The sequence below is a fragment of the Gymnogyps californianus genome, chromosome 10, assembly GCF_018139145.2.
Source record: "Gymnogyps californianus isolate 813 chromosome 10, ASM1813914v2, whole genome shotgun sequence".
Lineage (NCBI taxonomy): Eukaryota > Metazoa > Chordata > Aves > Accipitriformes > Cathartidae > Gymnogyps > Gymnogyps californianus.
This window is the reverse complement of record NC_059480.1, coordinates 23,968,631-23,986,646: the sequence shown is the minus strand read 5'-3', so window position 1 is coordinate 23,986,646 and position 18,016 is coordinate 23,968,631. Positions and strand designations below refer to the sequence as shown.

General features: G+C 37.0%; 1 protein-coding gene across 2 annotated transcripts; it reads left to right on the top strand.

Annotated features, from left to right (window-relative positions):
* Positions 1 to 480: 480 nt before the first annotated feature.
* Positions 481 to 14,077, top strand: SKIL (SKI like proto-oncogene). 2 transcript variants are annotated; one of them, XM_050902542.1, is made up of 6 exons: positions 481 to 1,822; positions 6,633 to 6,730; positions 8,162 to 8,281; positions 8,639 to 8,852; positions 9,961 to 10,185; positions 13,184 to 14,077. In XM_050902542.1, the coding sequence occupies exons 1-6, from the start codon at positions 716 to 718 to the stop codon at positions 13,343 to 13,345; spliced, it is 1,926 nt and encodes a 641-aa protein (XP_050758499.1). In that variant the 5' UTR covers positions 481 to 715; the 3' UTR covers positions 13,346 to 14,077. The 2 variants fall into 2 exon arrangements, with proteins under 2 accessions (XP_050758499.1, XP_050758498.1); XM_050902541.1 differs by having other exon boundaries at positions 8,162 to 8,400; positions 8,611 to 8,852.
* The last annotated feature ends 3,939 nt before the right edge of the window (positions 14,078 to 18,016 follow it).

The window sequence follows — 18,016 nt, the reverse complement described above, 5'->3', positions numbered from 1 at the left end:
CAGTGACATCTGTGCGAAAGGTGACTCTCTAGGGACGTTTAGTTTTTGCTGGGGATCTGGATCGGCCTTTAATTTGGGGATTTATTTCTGAACTGCCATAGTAACTCTCGTGGTGGTGGTGAAATCATAAAGTTGGCAGCACAATAAAGCAAGCCCTTAAGATTGTGTTTCATCTCCAACAACTGAAAGTGCTGAATAAAATTTTCATACAACTTAAACTACGTTTTGGATCAGTTGCGTTAAGATCAGCGTTCTTCAAACTGAGACCATCTTTCTATTTTAATATTTAAATAGAGACTTATTTGAAAAGACAGTATATTTTTTAAAGGAAAAAACTGATCAAGGATGGACGCTCTGGCATCAACGCATCGTTTTTTACAAAATTGCTGTACAAGACTACTGTGTAAAATAGTGGGTAGGGTATGAAGAAAAGCCTTTTGTATACATATTGCAGTGGGTTTTTTATATTAGAAAATTGAACAAACAACTATAAAAGAAAAATTTGTGTAACCTCTCCATTATTATTTTTATGGTATTACATGCAAAATGGGCTACAGTTTTTACTGTTGGAGGCTGAAGAAGTAACATTTTGCTGAAAGGAGTGCAAAGCTTGGTGTACCTGAGGTCATCAAGATCACTTGAAATTGTTTTTTGTACGAACAAGCAGGAAAATGCATGTTCAAGACTGACTTAATTAAAGTTCTGGTGTTTAGCAATGGAAAGCCCACACATAAACTTCCCTCTAGGTCTAGTTTCAGACCAAAAAAGGAGTGGGATCCAAGAGGATGGGAGTCCTCCATTAAAAAAAGCAATGACAGAAATGCATGTAAATAGCAAAGTACGAGTCGTAATAAATAAATTGCCAACAATAAAGAAGGAAAACTTGGACGAATATGACGAAACTCCTGTGGAGGCTGATGGGGAAACCGCCAAGCCAAACAGTACTTCACTATCTGAGCCTTTGAATTTAAATCCAGGTTTGAAACACACGTTGGCACAGTTCCACTTGAGCAGCCAGAGTTCACTGGGTGGACCGGCAGCTTTTTCAGCTCGTTATTCCCAGGAAAGTATGTCACCCACTGTCTTCTTGCCTCTTCCATCACCACAAATACTTTCTGGTCCGCTGCTCATTCCTCCGGACAGCTCCACAGAACTCACCCAGACTATACTGGAGGGAGAATCTATCTCTTGTTTTAAAGTCGGAGGAGAAAAAAGACTTTGCCTGCCTCAAGTGTTGAATTCAGTTCTCCGAGACTTTTCATTGCAACAGATCAATACGGTGTGTGACGAACTGTATATATACTGCTCAAGGTGCACTTCTGACCAGCTTCATATTCTGAAGGTTTTGGGAATTCTTCCATTTAATGCTCCGTCCTGTGGGCTAATTACACTGACTGATGCTCAGAGACTATGCAATGCTTTACTACGTCCTCGCACTTTTCCACAAAATGGCGGTTTTCTCCCTGGTAAGAACACCTTGGCCCAATTGAAAGAGACTGGCAGTGCCTTTGAAGTAGAGCATGAATGCCTGGGCAAGTGCCAGGGGTTGTTTGCACCTCAGTTCTACCTTGCGCCGGATGACCCATGTATCCAGTGTTTGGAGTGCTATGGGATGTTCTCACCCCAGACGTTTGTGATGCATTCACACAGATCCCCGGACAAGAGGACCTGCCACTGGGGATTTGAATCGGCCAAGTGGCACTGCTACCTGCATATTAACCAAAAATACTTAGGAACGTCGGAGGAGCGGGAACTGAAGCATCTCTTGGAGGAAATGAAGGAGAAATTTAGCGAGAAAAATCAGAAAAGAACTCGGTCCAAAGTAAGTTCACCTACTCTTGTAAAACTCCCAAATCTCTTTCTACTCACACGTAAGTACTTGTTTTGGAAGCGCGTTGCTTGCCTTTTGTAAATGGGAATGCTTGTCAAATCAAGCCTAAGTTAAATTTGTGAGAAAGTTCACCATGGGAATATATTTCTCATTAAAAGGTGCGGTAATTTCTTTCCTCTTTGGGCTGTAAGTAACTTCATTCGAGCTGGTTTGACTTTGTTGGTTCTTGTTCTGTTCTAAAGTATGCAGTCTCTGGAAAATTCAGAGCTATTGTGGAAATTTTCATTCTCCCGTTTGACCTTTGAGTACGTTTTATGCGGTGTGTGTTGCAGCAGCTGAGTAAAGCAGAAAGGAGCTTGAAAATCAAGTATTACAAATTAAATCTTCATTTGTTATTTTTACTCCGGCACACACACGTGCAGTGTATGGCGACCTGGCTTGCTAACTACCCGTCTCATGACTTTGCATGTAGGGTAGTGGTGCATTGATAAGTTGCTGTTTAGAAGCCCAAAGTCTGCTTGTTCAGCAATAGCTTTCTGTTTAAACGAGTTGTATAGAGAAATATGCCAAAAAGAGGGGGTTTTAAGCAGCCCAAGTAATGAGCTGTAGGCCGGTGTCTTGACAATGGTTAATAATAGATGTCGTATTTTTTCCTAAAATACTGCTGCAAGTCTGCACTGTGGTTCACAAATGCAGAGCTTATTTTTCCCTTAGAGAGCTTCTACTTTAAATGGTAAGACAAGCATCAGATAAATACCGAACATCATGGATGTTTCCATTCATAGAATGTACAATTTTCTGGGTATAATTTAAACTTCAGCAGTTTTTAAATGGTTCCTGCCCCACCACTGTGTTTCTTTTCGGTGTATTTGGCATTTATATGTCTGTTTGATGGCTACTGGTTTGATTATATATATCCATTTTGCCTGTTGGATGTTTTGTGATGGATTTCAAAATAGCAGCAAGAGCAGTCCAGATGGTTGAGCCCAAAAAGGTGTGCTGTAAGTTGACACCTTTCAGCATAAACTTCTGAAAAGTTAGTATTGCAGAAAGGCTTACTGTAGTAACAGGTATTTTTATAGTTGTGCCAGCCTACAGTAAGGGATTTTAGCAGAAAATTTCCATGAAAGTCTGCAATGTGGCATGCTTCCACGTGCTGAATTAGTTGAAGGTGCAGGTAAGTTCATAGCAAGGAGGCTTTGCTTTTTATCTGAGAAAGACATGACAATCTTTATCCTTGCAATGCCAGTGTAGGTAATAAACTATAGTATGGTGGATACATCAGTGGAAATAGTCTTCCGTATTCATACCTATAATACTGCTTCCCTTTTCACAGTAGCAGATTTCAGACCGCGAGATCTTTCAGTTTCATGGGTACGGATGAAAAAAATAGCTGAAATTAGCAGTAACAGTAATTTGGACTGGACCAGTGCAAATAAAATACAAAAAACTTTCTGGAGTCTTCTGTTGCAGACCTGTATAGTTCTTTCTTACAAAGCAGCATATGAAATCAGAATGAGAGAGAAACTGTGAAAACTTGAACAAAGATAAAATGGTGGGGGAGGGTTCTTTTTCTTTTTTTTGTCTCATGGATATTCATCTGGAAAGTACAAAAGATTAGAAGAGTTTAATAGGGGAGTGTTGGAGCACAGCCTCCGTTTCCTTGTCCTGGGGAAGCTTGGGCTGTTTCAGTCGTCTTTTCTTTCCCTCATTTCTGTGGTGTGAGAGAGGTATTAGGTACGACATGTAGACATTCCCTTTTCTTACACTCCTCGGGAAATTTATTTGCAGGGTGTTCCATTTGCTATTCTGTCACCTTCTTACCACCTTTGCTGAGTTAGTCCTCAGAAGTGCCGACGCGTCTTTGAGGTTATCTTGGAGCATCAAGGAAGAAGAGTTGCCCTTGGCTAGGTCTTTGTCCATCCAGTAATAATAAATTATTAATTAAATCCCATAGTCTTTGGAGCATCCCAGATCCTCTGCCTTGCCTTTCTCCTTAGCATTTCACTCCGAGTTTATTCACCTCACAGTGCGAATACGCTTTTGCTTTCAATATTTTAAGAGCAGACAATGTACTCACAAGGTTAATTCCTTTCTGTTCTTTGTGCTAATAAGAAAGCTGTAAGCTGTGTGTTTGATGGTCACCGAGTTTCTAATTTTCTGTTGAGTTCTAGACTGCAGTGTAACATCCACCTGCTCTTCATGGAACAGCTGTCACTAAGTCCCTGCTGATCTCTGTGCTGTCAGATCCTCATTCCCTTTGACTTTGCGACAGTTTCTTGTAATTGCTCTGCACTAAAACTTTGTCTCGCTTCTCAGACTAATTCCTTGAGTTGGTCACTGTGCGTGGGGAAAAGCTCGCAATGTGGAGAGTTAACATTTCGTCTGAGTATTTTTATAAATCCCATCTCTGCTGAAACTACTGGCTTAATGATTAGGCTGAAACCACTACTTATCTCTCTCTATTTTTTTTTCCTTAAAGAACAGCTTTGTACAACTAGCTTAGAAGAAAAAGAAGACATTTTTCATGCAGCCCTTTCAAACAGTTTGGGTAGAAGTCATTCAATTCAACTTGGATATATTGTGTTTACAGAATTATTTAAGAGCATCTAAACTAAATGGCTTGTTAGGTGATGAAATATACATGTATATATTGAAGTAGATGCTTTATCTCTATTTTATTAACCTGGATGATGAGGGAAGAATTGTGTTAGAAAAAGACTTCATGTTTGTTTATGGTTACCTTTCATTTTCTTTCCTAAGTAAAAATTTGATTGCATGTTATGAAATTCATTTGCAAAATGTACACTAATGGGTAAACAATGAAGTCAGTTTCCATTTGAAATAGGTGGGAATGTAAAAATCCGACCTGATAACTTGAAATTAGAGATTACCTGATAGATAATTTCATATGTAAATATATAAAAATGTTAAAATGTGAGTCCTAAAACATGGACAAGATGTGATTCAGAAGTTAAAATCGGATTACTGTATACTAGCTGCAGTATAAGTAGAAGAATATATGTACATTATTTAAATTATTAGAATGATCTGAGTAAGTAGAAGAAACTTGACAAGTGTCAGGATGAGGCCATTTTTCTAGCGATTATTCGCTGTATTTCAAATCTTTATTATTTAACGGCTTGATTATGAATTTACTATTCTGGAACTTAGCTTCCTTGTCCCCTCCCTCCTTTCTATCTGTGTTGGAACTGATTTGAGGAAGTGCAGGGGTGGAGTTAAATTTCAGTTTCATTGCTAGAGCTGAATTTAGTGGGCTGGAAGTTTTGACCAGAATAGTGTAGATGGGATTTGGTCTTTCTCATGGTCAGGTGGCATTTGATTCTGCAGACCTTGGTACAAGCTACACTTGTGTAATGGGTACTCTCTTGACTGCCAGAGGTAAAGTTCTGTGACAGTTTATTTCAGGGTGTGTAAATATAAACTTTTCTGATAATATATCTTGTACACAAGGAATTGTGAAGATGTTAGAATGCTGGGTGAAGCCTTTGGTACAGTAGGATTTTTTTAGCTTTATAGGCTTTTTTTTTTTAATTGAGCAACTTTCCAAAGGTACTGGGTCTGGCTAGAATGGTGTTAACTTTCTTCGTAGCAGCCTGTATGGTACTGTGCTTTGGATTTGTGGCTAAAACAGTGTTGGTAACACACCAGTGTTCTGGCTGCTGCTGAACAGTGCTTAGGCAGTGTCATGTCAGTGCTTTCTCTGTTTCGTGCTCAGCCCCTGCACGAAAGTAGGCTGGGGGTGGGCAAGAGACTGGCAGGGGCCAAAGAGGTACTCGGTACTTTATAATGTCATGCTCAGCAAAAAAAACTGGGATAGAAGGAGAAGAAAGAGGGTTTTGGCATCCAAGGTGGACGTTGTTCAGAGGCTGGTTGGGCATCAGTCTGCCTGTGAGAGGTGGTGAGCGATATCCTTTGCTTCACTTGTTTTTTTTTTTCTTTCCTTCACCTATTAAACAGTCTTTATCTTGACCCAGGAGCTTTCTTGCTTTTGTCCCCATCCCACTGGGGGAGGTGGTGAGGGAGCGGCTGCGTGGGTGCTTGGCTGCTGGCTGGGGTCAACCAACCACACCTTACCCAAAAACCTGCTTCCCAAGGCTATTTTAATACAATGAAATTAAGAACCAATTTCTTAGCTATGAGTCTTGTTTAAATGTATGACAAGACACCTTTCACTTGAAATTAATAGTAACTTTGCAGTGGAGCACAAAGTATCACCAGTAACTTTGACTAAAGAGTAATTCCAAAAATGCTTCTTGAGACAAACAGAACAAGAATTGCTATCCAAATACAAAATGCACAGAAGTTTTTTAAGATGATACATTCTGATGCACCTGAATTAATTTTGTTTGTTACTGCAAAGGGAATGTAGTTGTCATGTTACTGCAGCAGCTTTGCCCACTTCTGTAATAAAAACTGGTGATGACTGAAGAAAGTTCTGTCTCTGGAACACCAGTAATTGCTCCATTTTATTCACAGGTTTTATTTTGTAATAAAGTATCTGGCAGGTGCTTACTATGATGTGGATACTTTATTGCAAAAGGCTCCTACAACCTTTTGGGAGTCCTAGTTTCTGCTTTCTGTTTCTCCCAAACATTTTTAGCATGCCTCTGGCAGAGTTCTGGAAACTCAGCAGAGCTTTTATATAGGTTTATAAAGAGATTTTCTTTTAATTTATTTAATTAATATGGTGTAAATGCCATTCCTCTGAGGAGCATTTATGAAAATGTAAATAACATGTACCCATCTTCCAATTACCAATTTATTTTCTTTTCTTTAGGCAGATTCACAGCACAGCCTGGAATTACCGCAGTGGTATCCAGTTATAAAGCAAGAAGCAGAAACTGATCCTCAAGCACCCTCCTTTTTCCATCCCAGGTAACTGAATTTCCTGTGTAGAACTATAAGCACTGTATTTACAAGTATTTAAGTACTTTTGGCTATTTAAAGATAATTCAAACTGAAAAAAATGTACTTGCAACCTGAACTGTTAGGAAAACTCTAAGGGATCGCACAGGAATAATTGAACCCTAACTTTTTATGCATTTCTTAGTGCAAATATTAATGAACTGCTTATGAGTGGTTTTTGGTACAGGATTCAAGCTGTGATCTATGGTTGTTCTTCAGTAGGCGATACAATTGAAATGTAATTACAATTTCCCTTTTCAGAGTAGAAATGACAGAAGGTAATTTTTAATCTTTTGTATTATAATACAGTGCATGCATGTGGAAAGCTGCACAGGGCCTATTTACCATGAGTGCAACTTAATTTCCTTTCAAAAAAGACTTGTAAAAGATGTTTGAAGGCTTTCTTCCACACTGGAACAATGGCTATGGCTGAATTGTCTGTTCATTAGTTTCCTGGTTTTAGAAACCAAGTGCATTTCCTTAACATAGTACACAGTTTGTCATCTGCCTCAGTAAGGGAAACAGTTTTTCTTGACGTACCTCTTACCCTCATCCCCTTGTGGGTTTGCATTTACCGTATATGGGTGAGATCAGACTCTTTTGGCTAGCAGCATGCATCAAAGCAACACACACGCATCAGACTAGTTCCCATGCAAACACGTGAATAGTGGAACTTCTGTGATGGTTCCGCAGTTGGCTGTTTCTATCGGTGCCTTCCTTCAAAACTAGGAGAAAGGAAAGTGTTGAAGACAGCAATGTTAACTCCAGCATCATGACACTGATTATCTTGGCACTGGCCTTAACACGTTTCGCACTCTTTTCCCTCTGTACTAGACAAAAGCTGAGTGGCTAGGTTAGGGCGGTACAGAAGGATGCTCCCAGGAGTCCAGGAGCTGTGAAAATCCAGACTAATTGCTCAATATATGTGGGAAAGAAGGTCCAGCATTCGTCTCAGACATACCCCAGCACTGTCAGTACACAGCTTTTCTATTTAAAGAGTGATATGCTCATTCCCGCTACACTGATCACTTCCCCTATCCTCCATTGCTAATATAAGGATTATGAAAATGCTAGAGAGTCTGGATTCAGTGGCATTCTAATTTCACTCTTTGCATTTAAATGAAGACTTCATATGATCTTCTATATGATTTTTTTAATCAGCCATGTTTGGAAAATCCTCATTTGATAGTCTCAAAACCTTATCTAGATAATCTACTCAGTAAAGATTAAGTGGATCGTTAGGATTTCCTTCTGCATAGGAAAAATTTAAAAAGGACGTGCTTATTTTTCATTGAAGATTTACAGTTTGAAATCACGTTAAATTAAACTTACTGCTCTCTAACAGTCATCATTTATTATGCCTTACCTTTCATTCTTAATTTTACTGTTCTGCTGTTTCAGTTACTACCTTTATATGTGTGATAAAGTGGTTGCCCCAAATGTGTCTCTTGCATCACAATATAAGGATGTTGCAAAAACAACAGTCAAAGCTTCAGAAGTGATTAAATCCTCGCCTGGACAGTCAGAGAAGAAGCTCAGTAGTGGAAAGCACAAAAAAGCTGCCTCCTATCCAGAGCTTTCTCTTGAAGAACAGGAAAAAGTTGACTTGAAAACTGGTGTGGAGCAGCATAAACGTTTAGGTGAGTAGTGAAAATTATGTTGAAGTCTTTTCAATTTTTATACCGTATGATTTTGGAAAGCTCAACACCAAGCTAGTATTTTGTGATGTCACTTCAGATTTCCAAAAATTCTTTTGACCCTTTTATAATCTTCAGGGTTTTTTGCATTTTTTTCACTCTGGAAGTTTAATTTTCTGTGATTATTATGCTGTGTTCTTCTTTTCTCTGTAGATCCACCTGTGTCAACTCGTTCTGCAAGAGGTGGAAAATCTGAACGTGTTTCTTCCAAAATCACTAGAGACTCTAGCCGTATTGAAGTAGGTAGTGATGTGCGAACCTTGTCCCCCACTCTCATGAAAGACATCAGTTGTGAAGATGACAAGGGAAGGATCATGGAAGAAGTAATGAAAACCTACATCAAACAGCAAGAAAAACTAAATACTATTTTGCGGAGGAAACAGCAGCTTCAAATGGTACAGTGCCAATCTGAGTGCATTTCACTTTTGACATCAGAAAACCGATGTTAGCTTGTTGGTTCTAGAATCAATATCACAGATTGCATTCATTTAGAAACACCGAAACACACAGATAATTTTCCCCCCAGCTTGAATCCACACATCAGATCTTTAATATCACTTATGCTCATTAGGTTCAAGGCCACTAATAATTGGTGTCTTTTCAGTTTTCAACTACCGTGTTCAAGCAGCTCCTTCTTTTATTTTATCCAAATGAAAACTACTTCTTTCACTTTGTGAAAATGTTTTCCAAACATTTAAATATTTTGGCAAATATAGTTTAAGTCCTCTAAAATTTCTCCATTTTCAGTATTTTAGAGATGCAGACATCAGTATTCTAGGAATGGTCTTACCACTGCCCTGTATAAAAAAGAATACCACCTTCCTATTTCTATTTGATAAGCCCTTGTTTTTAGGGGGATTTTATTAGCCTTTTTTAATAATGGATGACATTAGAAGTTGGTGTTCACTTGTGATTCTGCCTCATTTCTGGTTTCTGAATTAAGGTAAATATTGTCTTTGCTTCTTACATTCATAGACCAGACCTAATGTTTTAGTTTAGTTTAGTTTATTTAATGTTAAGCTCAGAATCTATGAGCTCAGGTAGGGCCCTAGAGCTGCTACTTTTAAGTTGTTCTGCTGTTGGAGGTAAAGCTTGTAGATAAGTTAAAAAAAAATCAAGACTTTAAAAAAAATCAAAATGCTAGTGGAAAAAGAAGTCAAACACATTTATTCTGTTTTCTGATGATGCACTTCTTACATCTTCAAAGTATATTTTAGTAAATCAGTGCTGCTGCATTCTGAGGTTCACTGCTGGAAGTTGTGAATCTGTTTCTGGAAGCTCCGTGTACTTCGAAGTATAAATAATTCCTTAAAAATTAAATGCTTGCTACAGAATTCCAGGCTGTCATTGATAAGTAGATAAATACCATTATCAGGCTATTGTTATCAGTAGATAAATGTGCTCTTTTTGGTCTCATTGTTCCCAGATACACATTTAAATTCAGTGTTTTACTTTTCTGGTCTTAGAACCAAGGGTGTATGTGATCCTGATTTTTCTTGACAGGAAGTGGAAATGTTAAGCAACTCTAAAGCTATGAAGGAACTAACTGAAGAGCAGCAGAATTTACAAAAAGAACTTGAATGTTTGCAAACAGAGCACGCTCAAAGAATGGAAGAATTTTATTTTGAGCAGAGAGACTTGGAGAAGAAACTGGACCAAGTGATGAAGCAGAAGTGTAGCTGTGACTCCAATTTAGAAAAAGACAAAGAAGCTGAATATGCAGCACAGGTGAGAAGGGAAAGTTCATTTCAAAGCAAACCATATTTAGTGTATCAGGAAATTGTGAAGCTATTGGTCAGCCACCTTAAGGTTTCATCTTTTCCATGTGTTCTGATACCATAGACAAATACCAAAATAGGTCACAGTGACAGCAATATTTATTTCCCTGTTCCTCAATTGAAACTGAGGTAGAACGCAACTTACAGAAACATATGATGTTATTGATGAAATATTAAATATAAGGTCTGTTACATCCTCATTTGAAACAAATCGTGTTTTTAATGTATGTAGGCTTGCCCATGTTATAGAATTAAACATTCTCAGTTATAGAAATAAGCTATTCCTCTTTTTCTTCCTTTTATGTTAAAAAAAAAAATAAATCCAAACCTCTCAACCACCTTTTTGTCAGATTAGTAGCATACCTTGCTGCTTTCTGTTCCTTGGCGGTAGAATCTTCCGCACTCTCTGATGAGCCCCCTTCTGTGCTCTATCAAAGCATTTGGTCAAGAGTTCTCTTGGAAAATGAAAGTCATATTTTTGTCTCTTATTCCTGCCTCTTGGGTTCATATGTCAAAACCTATGGAGGTTTTTTTTTTCTTTCACTTTCCTTTTAACTTTTACTATTGCTTCTTTATGTTGGAGGTTATTCGTGTCATTCCAATGGGAAAAATATAGTTAATGCCAAAGGGAGCCTTGGAATGCCCCTTTTCAAAATCAGTTGCAGTTGTGATTAAATGCATAGTGATGTATTTTGTACCATATCACAGAAAACTAGTCTTCACAGTTTTTTAAAAGTAAACAAAATCTAAAACTTAAGCTCAGTAAAGTTTTGTGGTTATTTGATCATAGCTGTGTATATTTCCTGTTCTTACTGTCTCAAACTAAGAAACAAGCAGTACTTGAGAGACAGGTTTTGGTATTTTTGGGGAGTAGGGCAGAGACTAGCATCATAAATCCTTCTCATGAATTTAATTTCATGACATCCTACTCCACAGATTCCTAGCCTTTGCTGCCAGAAATAATCCTCTCTGACTAACGCCTGATTTACTAAACGTCTGGTACAAGCCCTATTACTGCAAGTAACAACATGTTCTAATTTATGAAGATAATCACGTATAGCATGTTTTATATGGCTTGTGTAGCTTACTTTCTTTAGAGGGTAAAAACCATAGATTGTTCCACAAGGAGATTGGTTGATTGTTTCTTTTGAAGTTTGACTTTGAAAACTAAATACGTTCCTTGCATGAAAGTTTACTGTGTTATTACCTGTGTGGTAGAGCTGTTTGCAACATATAATTTGAACCTTTTTCTCCATTTATCACATCTTACAATAGATTTTGGACCCTAGGTTCCAAGCACTTGTCAGAAATACCTGAGTTAAACAGAGGTCCTGGCAACAGGTAACTTCCCCAAGCTGTGTATACAGCATTTAAAAAAAGCCTTAATCCGATGTCTTCTGGAAGCAGTTGCCCAGGCTGCCCTTTCTCTCTGAGAACTGTGGACTGGGAGGAACCCTCTTTGTACGTTAAACAAAATTAATGATTTGGCATTTGCAACTTGCTTAAATGTCTGTTCTTCTTTCTAGGCCTGTCTGAAGATGCACTAAGTGTTTTCTCCCCCTTTTTGACTTCTTTATTGAAGTGTCTAGTTCAATTGTTGCTTTACCTTGTCAATCACAGTAGGGCAGTATAACCAGTACTGGAACCTTTCCTTAGAGCTGGCAATCAAAACTCAACCAGAGATATGCTTATGTAGTACGTGCTGCAACATGCAGGCAGTGGGCATTATCGTACTGCAACAGTTTACTTAAAGTAGTGGAGTCAGAAGACGTGCGTTAATAGCCTATTGCTGTCTTAAGAACTGCTTAAATATTTCTGATTATATGAAGAACTGGTTAAGTATTTCCGATTATACAAGTGGAGAAGGAAGTCCACTGAACGTGGTGTTTCTCTAAAATCAGCACAGCAGTTTCTTTGCCCAGTATGTTTTATAGCATTTGGCGAGCAGCAGTGATCCTGTATGCTCCTGCTTCTTTCATTCTTGTGAGCCGTCTTCCTCATTTTCAATGAGATGTATGCTTAGTGATGATTTAGATCAGATAGATACCTATCATTATAAAGGCAGATGAATTTTTTAGATTCAGTGAGGTCTTTTTGTAAGAAGAAACCCCTTAAATCAATGGTAGAGAAGCAACTGGTTTCCAGTCTCCTCCCTGTTTTAACTGCTGGTCATATAAGCAGTTTGATGGTAACTTTCCCACACTTGAAAAATTCATGAGACATTTCCAGATCTCACTGTAAGTAAGTTTTGATGACACTGGCAAGTTTCAGTTTTACTGTGCTCCAAAGATGAAAAAATTATTTAATCTCTGTGTTGAAACACAAAAAATTTCACAGAAAAATTTGGATGGGCTCATGTTTGTATTTGAACACACACGTAACTGCACAGGCAGTTATGTTCAAGATTTTCTGAATCTCATTTCTGGTAATTCTGTTTCATTTAGGCTAAAGGGTATCAGAAAACAGTGTTAGTGGTTTTGTTCTAGAAATGCATTAAGGCTTTGAAATAAAGAAGTAATATTTTGTCAGGTAAGAGAAATGAACGTGGGAAATTAAAAAGTGCTATTTATTCTGGGATTTGTGAAACATCTGATGCAGACATCATCACAATCTTCCTAACAGATTATATGTATTACTGACATGGTCTAGTGTGACAGTTCCTGTAACTAGAATTCATATGCATTTAAAAATCAGACTTTCCTATTTTTTTAGTATAGTATGATGTTTGTGCAACTTTGCATATTGATGTCATTTGCTAATGGTGTAGTAGGTAACTGCGTAACTCTTGGTAACTGTAGAAGATGAGCTGATAAATACTGGTGAACAGAAATTTTTTTATCTGATGCATACGGTGGTCGTCAGTGGCGTCTTGAAATGAATAGTTGACATTTACAAATAAGTTTACTAAAATTTGCTCTGCCTCTCTGTCTCTCCTCTCTATTTTACAGCTAGCAGAATTGAGACAGAGATTGGATCATGCAGAGGCAGATAGACAAGAGCTTCAGGATGAACTGAGACGAGAACGAGAGGCAAGGGAAAAGTTAGAGATGATGATAAAGGAATTGAAGCTACAGATCTTGAAATCTTCAAAAAATGGAAAAGGAAAATAGAAATTGGAAGAGGAAGCATGACTGCGTCTTTCAAACAGGGTGTTTTGGTTTTTAATGAGTTGTGAGCAGTTTCTGTGTGATAAGAAAAAGTATTCTCTACAGATTTCTATTTCCCAGACAAGCCCAGATAAAGATATACATATATATAAATAAGTAGATAGGTATACATTTTTAGATTTTCCTAACCAATGAAAATCTGCATTTATTTGTACTGGTGTTTTTCTTAAACAATGAAAAATATGAAACTCTTGATTTAGAGTGACCAGTTTCTGTCTATTTCTAATGCAGTCTTGAGGACTCTACACCTTTTAACATTGTCTGTTAAAATATATGTGGTGATCTTTATTTTGCTATCAATTGCACATCCAGTTATGGAAGTACATTAAAAAAATTCTGAATTCTTCAAGGTCCAAAGTAGTTTGGGTTTCAGTGAGAATTACGTGTTCTCAAACTGGGGAAAGTAAAGGCAGCTTTTCATCTGTAAGGTAGTACTCAAAATTGCCACAATGATAGATGATTGATCATCATAAGTGATTTACCAGCGTGAATTTTTCCCATAATTTCATTGTGTGAAGTCAAGCTGATCTTTCCAGTATTTTCTCTTTAACAACTTGTTATCAATCTAAAGAGTTTTAGAGCCAGCATTTGCTTGCCATGCTGGAAGAAGAAAACATTAGGGGTTTTTTGTAAATTAAAAAATTTACAATTACGATGAAATCTTTGGAAATAAAAAATTTGCATATTTTCTTTTGTTTTCTTCTATATAGTAGGTATGAAAGAAACATTAATAAAAGGCTTAAAGGTGGGGCTTTTCCTTCTAGAAACGGAGAAAGCTTGGCTTAACTGGTTTTCAGATACTAATGCTTTCAAGAAAAATAATATTTATTAAAAAATATGTATTAGTTTCTTTAGTACCCTAAGCCTCCACACTTCGAGCTTCTTGCCAACTTGTGGATTTTTCTTTCATTACGTAGAACAGGCCTTAACTGACATTGCGATAATATCTTAAAAAATAAAATTCTGAGATATGGCACTTTGAAAATCATTTTGATAGTCTCTGTGTTTGAATGGCATGGTAATGTTACCATGAGTTAAGAAATACAGCATGTTTGTTAAGCTATAACATTTGAAAATGTGTAATTGTACAGAATTACTGTTTTATGTATATATAACGTTTACTTGAGTACTTCAGAAGTCTGGTTCCTAGTGGATTAAACGCATGACTACAAAGTTGGATGAAGAAATACTTTTTTGCACTTCTCTCCAAAAAGTTGGATACAGCTGACAGATGTTAGCTGATTATGTCAGTGACTAGGAATATTTTAGTAGTTCTGGTATTTCACTACATAATTTTAACCCGTGCTTCTGTTTTTGAGGTACTTAGGTTTATTATTCTCATAATAATTCAGTTAATTTTGGATGAAACCACTAGTAAAAGCCTGCATTGATTCCCCCCCCCCCCGAACTAGTAAAACTGAAAACTTTTGAGTTCTTTTTTGTTTCTCTTTCAGTGGTATAGCAGGACTGAATATCACAGAGAAAGATAAAATTGCACATATCTTTAAATTGAATGAGAAATGAGGTGGTAAATTAAATGTCATGGAGTCATAGGATGATTCTTTTATAGCTGTGTACAATTTTGTTTATGAACTCTGTGTCATATTTACACTGACGATTAAAGCAGGTTAGATGAAAAAATATCAAACAATTTTCTTTGTCAGTGTTGATCAGAAAAGAAGACCCAGATTACGTTTGTCCCTTCTTCAACTCCGTCTCCAAATTTTTGCTTTAAAAAAAACGAAAAGGAAAAAGCCTGTCTTTGCAGCATGGTTTGGAAGGAAAGGTGCTGACTATAAATTATTCTGGTTGTATTAGGCACCACTTGCTTTAAAAACACAACGAATGTTTTATTGTACCAACCACCAAAAACATGGCTATAGGGAGAGTAGGCAAGAAAGTTGATGAAAGTGTGATTCTTAGGGAATGGAGCTGGAAGTAGTCCAACTTGATTGACAGAACCTACGTTGGATTAGCTAAATGAGCAAGTAAGAAAACACCGTCCTGGGAAACGGAGAAGTTTCATCTGGATATTATTAAAGGATCAAAAGATACCATTTCTAGTTGCTTTTCAGTACCAGTGTTTTGAACCAGACTTGTTCGATTGTCAGTGTAGATAAGGCCATACAGACTCGTTTAATACAGCTGCAGTAACTAATTTACCACAGTATTTATAGCTTAGCCGTTGAATGTATGGAATCCTCTCGGGATTATTATATTAGAACCCTGTATATTGTGTTTCCATTCGGGTCTTGTCTGTGTTACGTGGCTTCTGCTCAGATTTCCCCTTTTGCCACCGGCTGATCTTCAGCAGTGGCAATTGCGGTGGAGTGCTGGTATAGCCCGGGTTCCCGTGCCTCAACCAGCACTTCAGCCAGCTCTTAACCAGCTGTTAACTGGCTTACGCTGTAGACTATTAGAACGCTGGTGGCCATAGTTTGTACTCATATTTTCACTGTTGCAAGGACTCGAGCAGCTATATGAAGTTTTAGCAATTCCAGCTGCAGATAAGGCCTCCGAATCATTTTAAAACATCTGGCTGAAAAAGCTAATGGAACATTTATTACAATGACTTTAAAAGTAACTTTGTAAATATGCCATTTCGTTAATCTAAAGTTAGAATGCATTTTAAATTATTGTAATCCTCTTAGAATTCTTAAATATTACTTTCAGGCTCTTTACATAACAAATAATTTTCATATGTGTAGACTTAATTTTATACTGATTTTAAGTAATAATGTATACATAAATGTGCCATAGATTTTGTGTGTTCACAGTCTTTGAAAGATAGTTTTTTAGTAAATTGTAAATAATACTGTATAAGTTCTAGAACAAATATATGTTGACCTTTTTTCACTACCTTATGCTAGTTACATTGAATGGTTTATTTTACAGCCTAATATAGGAACTTGGAATGCACACTTAAGGGCCCTCACTTAATGGTAGAAACTAATTCTGTCGTTAGGTCCTCGCTTTTAGTCACAGCATGCTCATTTTAGGTATTATTATTTGTTTTGCCTTCAGTTATTGCTTGCTGATCTTTAAGGCAGGAAGTCATTTTCCCGGATAGTTGTGACATGAAGCCTGTAGGAAGAAATCCTAAAATTGTCCATAATTTTGAAAGTTGCGTTATTAAACACCTCGACCGAGATCAAAGTTGCCTAGCGCACCTTTTGGAACAAAGTAGGATTCAAGGTGAATATCTAGTTTGCTCCTATACTTTTTTAAAAGAGAACTTTCATGTGCTTTGTGTACTTTAATCAACAAGAAAATGTAAGAGCTTAGAGAGTAAAACTCTTGTAATTTTGGCAGTCAGAAAGCACCCTTGTGCTTTCAGAGCCATGTAGCCATGTATCCCTAGACGAAAGAGATTTTTATCTAAATCTCCAAAACTAAGTCTGTGTTTTAGTTTTTGTAAAGCATATCATTTAGTTTGAGTATTTAGACAAATGTAGTTATGTTTCACATTCTTAAACTAATTTTATTCTATATTTAATATATTGATAGCTTAGGTGTAAAAGCATTTGTATATAGTACAGGCATAATGCAATTAGTGAAGTAGGAAAAGTTGAGTGGGAGCATAAAGCTACTGGTGGCCTGAAAAAATAAGTCTTGGCCCATATTTTAGAAGTCACAATGTTTTATTCATACGTTCTTGTTTTATATTGGGGGAGGGGATAGCTAGAATGTGTTATGAAATTTTTGGAAAACTTTCCTAGCATTAGTTGTGAAGTTGGCCTTGAGATGCTGTCATGGTCACCTTCCTAGAATTCACTTGTTTGTAGAGTATATATTTTGATTGTCAGGAAAGATAACAACTTTGTATTTTTTCTGCACTTAATCCGTGTAATTAATCCACACAACAGAGTTTTCTATAACATCGTGAAGTCGACAAAAGATGTAATTACACCTACCTGTTATCTGTGCTTGCAGTATTTCAGTAATTTTATTTAAGCTGTCAGTAGTAAGCAGCAAAAAGCAGCAAATTTCAATTTTCTTTTTCCTCATTACATTTGTTGTGTGAGTATTCATCAGTTTTCATTACAGAACGCTGGTAGAATTTTCTGTTTGTTGCATATTTCTATTTCAAAAAGACATCCATTTTTTAGCTTTTGTGACAGCAGTTACTGCATACAAATTGCACGACAATTGTGTAGTGTGTCTCCATTACTTACAAAATTGTTTTTTCAGGGTTAGTGGTTCAGTTGGAAAACGCTTGGAAAATGAGTTTTAAGCACTTCATCAAGCACAGCAAACATGGTATAAAATTTTGCTATTCGAAAATTGATTAAATGTAACTATCGATTGAATTTTTTTTTCTTCGAATATAGATACCTCACTTAAAGGAAAGCACAGCTGTACTGTATTTAAACTAATTCTAGGAAATAATAAAAAGTTGGTCTAAAATATTTTGTTGCCATTATGTTGCTTTTTGTGATTGACAAAATCTGTTTTTGTGTTTTCATACTCACTCTCGAAAGTATTTATTGATGTTGACATGCCAGTATAATCTCAAATTACAGAAGGTAGCTGCAAAACAACAGAGTCTGTGTTAGCTCAAGGCAACAGGTTGAATGACTATTCTGAAACCGTAGTAAAAGCCTGTGAAAAACG